Source organism: Mercurialis annua, linkage group LG7, assembly GCF_937616625.2.
Source record: "Mercurialis annua linkage group LG7, ddMerAnnu1.2, whole genome shotgun sequence".
NCBI lineage: Eukaryota > Viridiplantae > Streptophyta > Magnoliopsida > Malpighiales > Euphorbiaceae > Mercurialis > Mercurialis annua.
This window is the reverse complement of record NC_065576.1, coordinates 6,787,987-6,794,463: the sequence shown is the minus strand read 5'-3', so window position 1 is coordinate 6,794,463 and position 6,477 is coordinate 6,787,987. Positions and strand designations below refer to the sequence as shown.

Genomic DNA, 6,477 nt, shown 5'->3' with positions numbered 1-6,477 from the left:
ACATCTAGATAATCTTTTTTTACTACTGGATTTAATCTGCTAATTCCTACAATGCTTCAAATCTAAATTAATCCCCAAATAGAACAAAACAGAGCAACTTCATATAATGGAAACGGAAACGGAAACGGAAACGAACACCAATGTTGCATAGAAATAGAAACGGATATGAAAATGAAATGAGAAACATGTAAATAATATAAACACATGAATATTTATTGTGAGTAATATAAATAATAAAAATGTGAGTGAGTATTTATGTTTTATCAATTTATAAGTAACTCTTTAAAAAATATTTATTTCATATAGTTCAATCTTAAAAAACAATTGGGAATGAGATTTCTATTAGAAAATGGATATCTAACTTCTATTATTTACGGCATTTCCGAACGTTTGGTAAAAGTTTCTGACAATTTCGAAAATGAAAACGTTTCCGAAACGAAAAAACCGAACCTTCCTTAACTTTCACGTGCATCAAGATCTCCACTCTCTGCATTCTGCAGATTTCACTTCCATAAACAGAGCAACTTCAAAGTTTTTCCTTTGAAAATTTATCGAACAACAACAATTGATATAAAACAAACCAGATAAATTTCCTTAAAAAAAATAAAAAAAATGTAACAGGACATGTTTTTTTTAAGGTTTCATTTTATAACTACAGAGGTAGTAAAAAAATGCAGAGTTTTACAGCAAGCAGCGGTAACTAACTGTATACTACAAATTGACCTAATCTCTAATGGGGTAACAAATCAAACAAATCTAATCCTACTCTTCATCTTCATCTTCTTCATTTTTTCCCAGAAGGAAAAATAAACTAAAAAAAAATGTAAAAATCTTTAAAACTGAAATTAATTCCCCTCTATACACATTAAAATGGTCAATCTGATTATCATTTAGCACCACTCATTTGTTAATACAACGGCACCGGAAATCGCGGCGGTTTAGGCGGCTTTGTTACGTTCACGACAACTTTCTCAGCTCGCGGCGGCTCACACGGACACGGCAATGCAATGAACTTCGGAATCCGATCACCGGGCATTATTACCGGTAAGCTCAAGCTCTGATTTTGCTTCAAATCCTATAAAAGTTCAAAAAACACAAAGTTTGAGCACGGTAACTATATTAATAATTTAAATGACAATTTGCCCCCTCAACTTATAAGAGATGGTCAATTAAAACATTTGTAACTTTATGTTCAATTTAGTCATAAATTTGGTTTTTCTATCATTTTTTTCCATTTTATCATATGACAATCCGAGGGGAGCACCACGCGCTGAATCATATGTAAAAAGGAGTAAATTGATGAAAAAACGTCCAAATCGAGGGCAAATATGACCATAAAGATAAAATTTGTACTAATTAAACCATCCTTAGCAAATTAAGGAGGCAAATTATCACTTTAAGTTCTTTATTAATCGAATCCCAGGTAAAAACATAAAGGAGTTAAGGAGTAATTACCGTGTGATAGGGCTTAGGTTTGGAGGGTGAGCCTTCAATGTCAGCCTCAGGATCTTGTTCATCGGAGAAAGACCGGCGGAGTGATCGGAGCTTATCCCAGTGATAACAGCAAGAAAAAATACCACTCAAGGTGAAAATAACGATCAAGAGTAAGGCAGTGCCGAGAGGGAAACCAAGGGACGGACGAGATGCGTCCACGTGGGGTGGTGAATAATCTGGACTCTCCATATAAACGCAGTAGTAGTAAGAGAAATAGAGGAGATAACTCCTCCTCTCATGTATGTGTTTATAGAAGAGAAGAGAAGAGAAGAAAATTAGAAAATGCGAGAAATTGAAGAGGATGAATTTGTGACGAAAAAGATTGGGTGTGAAGGGGAATTTATAAAAGGAAAATGTGAGTACGTGTAAAGGTACGAAGTTGTGTCCGGGCCATGGTACGGAAGCAAGTGGGCCCAAATTTGCTTACCATTAATGAAATTGAAAGCTATGGTTTTGGTTGGTCTAGTGGAGAGTTTGTTCGAGAGAAATTAAGAGGAAGAAGAGCCAACGGCAACATTAAATGTGACTCACCCTTATTTAATTTTGGGACAAGGTGGTCGAGATTCAATCAAAATTTATAAGTTTTTGTTTGGTTTTAAAGGCTTATAGTCGATCTAATTGGACATTACATTCATTTTTTTACGTGTGGTTTTAAGTTTTATACTTAATTAGTTAGTACTAATTTTTTTAAGTAAATCTGAAGAAAAAAAGTATGAACTGCACATATATAATGTATATACGGCGTTTGAATAGTAAATATAATCAAATTTGAATGAAGCTCGAACTGAACTTGAACTTGTACTATTTAAAAGAGTCAAGTTTGATTGTCTCTCACCTAAATCTGTCCAAATAGATCTAAATTCAAACCTTTTTTAATTTGATGAAAATATTTCCAAACTACCTAAACAAGAGATTTAATCACTAGATATAATTATGTCCTTATGTCTATACATTTTAGAATCAAAAATCTTGATTAATCGCGAGTAAATTGTCATATAATTTTGTTCAAGAATCCATTTTTTAGTTTAAGAAAAAAATGCGTGAATGGGATGGTGACAATTGGAAATTTAAGTATGTTGGTTGCAAATGAATGGTGCAATTTGAATAATTGTTGGTTTGTGATGAACACTTGACAATATAGTAATGATTTCCTGTTGTGTCTTCTCTTTCAAAATTGTAGTAGCTGTACTAAGGCCCTACACCACACTACTGCGTTTCAGAAAAATTGCATTCATACATACCTATTTTCATCCCTTTTTTCCATTTTAAGGGTTTTATTTATAAAAATATCTATTTTTAGCTAAATATTTATAAAGATACGCTCTAGTATTTTTTTAGTGTAAAATATGTTTTTTAGTAGATTATTGATATATTATTAGTATATTATTGGAAAATTAAAAAAAAATGGTATATTTTTATAAAAAGAAGTTAATAAAAGTATTTTTAATTCAACAACGAAAAGTCGGAGTGTATTTTTGCAAAAAAATTAAAAAAAGGTACAATAAGTTTTTCTTTTTGTAATTATTATTTAGAGTTTCTATATTGAAAATACACCACAAAAATAAGAAAAAAGGTAAATAAAATATCAACAATTATAGTATATCATAATTAATAAGTTTGTGCTTAGATTTTTAATAGAAAAGGGGCACTAAAAAAAGGGAGATCTTTCATGGGTATTTCTGGCCTTTTGAGATCCTAAAGGACAACATGTACTTTCAGTCTCAACTCTCAAGCACAAGCTACATACATATTTATAGAGGTGTATCCGTTCGGTTATATTTAATAGGAATAATATCATAAAAATTCATCAACTTTACATGTTTTCTCAATTTAATCACGTTCTTTAAAACTTCTCATAAACATACACCAATTTTTATTTTTTCTCAAATTCATACACGGTGCTGACGTGTCACTCATTCATTGGTGCAATTTGTTGAGGTGTAAGTCATTTTTAACCAATGAATGAGTGACACGTTAGCACCGTGTATGAATTTGAGAAAAAAATAGAAATTGGTGTATGTTTATAAAATTTTTAAAAAACGTGATTAAATTGAGAAAACATATAAACTTGGTGAATTTTTATGACATTAACCCTATTTAATATTATAAAAAAATTCAGCTAAATTTTGTACAAACCGAACTCGAATAGAACAACCTAACTGAAAAAAAGACTGCAGCAATTAATTTGGTAATGTTACTTTTCGAATTAGTTTTATTTGGCAAAAAATATTAATAATTTTAATTTAATTTAGTTCGGTTTAAATTCAACTCTTTTACGTAATTTTAATGTAGTCAACTTTTCTTTTTCTTCCACCATTGGAGTGTAAAATGAAGAGATTGTTGAAGCAAATTGATCAGAAATGGTACCACTGAAACACATGCAACGGTCCCAACCGACATAAATTAAATGGCAGTAGAAAATTTGTATTTCTATTTGTGAGATTTTTTCTTTCCTTGTGACAATGAAAAAATTATTTGAGAAATTGAGCGGCAATAACTCATTCTCTCTTAATTAGAAATTTTAAATTCAAATTATGAATACATAAAAACTTTAAAAAGATTATGAGATAGATTTGTCACCATAACGAGTCTTAAGTCTCTGTATATGAATTAGTCGGAACAATAATTTTAAATATCATAAAATACTTATACCAAAAAAACATTACAAGCATAAAAAATTTAGCTAACAAGCTCGACAGCTGCTCGAATTCAGATTTAAAAACCTTTTCTTTTATAAAATTTGATCAAAACTTGAATTCATATTACATTTGTTTTTTCTGTGGAATTTATGGACTGAGTTTAAATAAAAAAACATAAAATTAAGTTTAGATTAAAGTTATATACTAAAAAAGTTGAATTCGATCTAAATCCGATCCATAATGCGTGAGACACCGAACCAACACATCATGCTCAAGTGGAATTATTGTATTTCAAGTGAGGTTCTGATTTAATTTTTTAATTTATTTTGAAAATTTCTATTTTTTATAAATATATCTGTTTCAATTAAAATTAAAAATAATTATTAATGTCCGATAAAAGAATGCACCCAATATAGAAAAAGGAAACTTGAAAGGAACCGACTTTTATTGAAATTTTTTGTTTTGATTTGCCAACTTAATAATTGATTGGAACTTAGGAAGTCAATCTCTGATGTAAAATATAAACAAAATGGTGGTGGCAATAGATCCTTAGAAGAATATGCCGTGTAGAACTCTAATTTTGAAACAATTAGGAAATTAAGATTTTTTTTCACTTTCCTTTTGACTAATCACAATCACTTTCGACTTGGATATATACGTTACTTATTTGAATATTTGATTATTTGCCTTTAAAGATTCGCATATATAACAATGTAAACTATATAACGCCGATAATGAAAAATGCGATCATTGACAACGTAAACTATATAACCCCTCGTCGTGTTTCTTAACTCCGTCCTTGATATCAGTGGCGTAGCCAGAAATTAAATTTAAGAGGGGCAAAATGTAATATTTTTATAAGTAATATGAAAAATTTAAAATTTATTAAAATTAAGGGGGTCAATATATTATATTTTTTAGGTAACTAATATAAATAAAAATTAACTTTACATAGAAAATTTTATTTTTTGGAAAAATAAGAGGGGCAAATGCCCCTCTTATGGTACATGTGGCTCCGCCACTGCTTGATATATATACTAAATCGCTACCATTGAGGCGACTCTAAGAATAATTACACTCAAACTTTCATACTTTTTTATATTTGATATAATCATAACATTACAATGTAAAATTTGATGAATATACTACATTTTGATGAATATACGACATTTATTCAGAAAAAAAAGTCATCGTCACGTTCAACAAGCTAATTAATTAGGTGTAACACACCGTTTACTACTTAGATTTAAAATTTTGTTTTTGTATAGATGTTTGAAAATTTTATTTAAATATATAAAAAAAAGTTATTGTCATAAAACATCTCCATATTTTGTGTTTTTTCGATTAAGCATATTGTACACATATTTCAGCTTTTTATTTTTTAACATAAAAAAAGCCCGACTTTTCATTTTTGTGGCAATATAGCCTAAATATATTATCAGATGTCGTTTTGGTCATCTAAAACACCCAAAACGACATTATTTTTACAGAAAACCGCCTAAAACAGCTTTGGGTATAAAATGAAAAATTTAAAAAGATTGGAATATGTGATACCATATTTGGTAGAATGTGCTTATATCTGCACAAAAGAAAGGAAGAGATATTTTATGACAATAACCCAAAAAAAATATTGATTTTTGAAAAAATAAATTAAAAGTAATAATTTTAATCTAATTTCAGAAAATAATAATAATAATAATAAATTAAAAGTAATACTAATTTCAATCTAATTTCAGAAAATAATAATAATAATTCCTTTCTATAAAGTAGTATATACTATTAGGCTAACAGTTAGAAAATGACAAAAATAACGTTAATATATCGGACTAATTTGTTATAACTAATTAGTTAGATATTTTCAGGCTACCAAGAAAAGAAGATGTGATTCTAGCTTAAAATGTATGAGACCACTTGGAAGATTTTTACATTCAAAAATTTCAAATTTACATTATGGATGTTTGTACATTTTTATTTTACCTTTTTTTCAGTAGTTGTGCAGTGAGATAGAAACAGAAAAATAATAGCTGTAAATGAGTATGATAAATTTGTAGGGATTTAAAATGTCATTTTCATATCTTTATGATGCTTCCTCAGTCTTTGTCCACTTGAACTAGCACTCACCTTTTGTTGATTCTATTTTGGCTACAATTTAAGCAACTTCTTTGTAGTTTCTGCTCTACGTTATCTTATCTTTATAATATCTCAACTCATATTTCTAATTTTAAAAGTAAAATTTATCTTAAAAATGTAATTTAAATTAAAGGTTTAATTAGTTTTTTTTTTTTTTTTGAAAAAGAGAGATTGGCCAAGGCCAAGGGAACTAGAGCGATCTGTACAAGCGAGG

At 28.9% G+C, this 6,477-nt stretch overlaps 1 protein-coding gene across 1 annotated transcript; it reads right to left on the bottom strand.

Moving 5' to 3' along the window:
• Positions 1–571: 571 nt before the first annotated feature.
• On the bottom strand, positions 572–1,814 carry LOC126654571 (uncharacterized protein At5g65660). The gene is made up of 2 exons (XM_050348479.2): positions 1,456–1,814; positions 572–1,075 (listed from the first exon to the last, which is right to left on the bottom strand). The coding sequence occupies exons 1-2, from the start codon at positions 1,681–1,683 to the stop codon at positions 908–910; spliced, it is 396 nt and encodes a 131-aa protein (XP_050204436.1). The 5' UTR covers positions 1,684–1,814; the 3' UTR covers positions 572–907.
• Between the last annotated feature and the right edge of the window lie 4,663 nt (positions 1,815–6,477).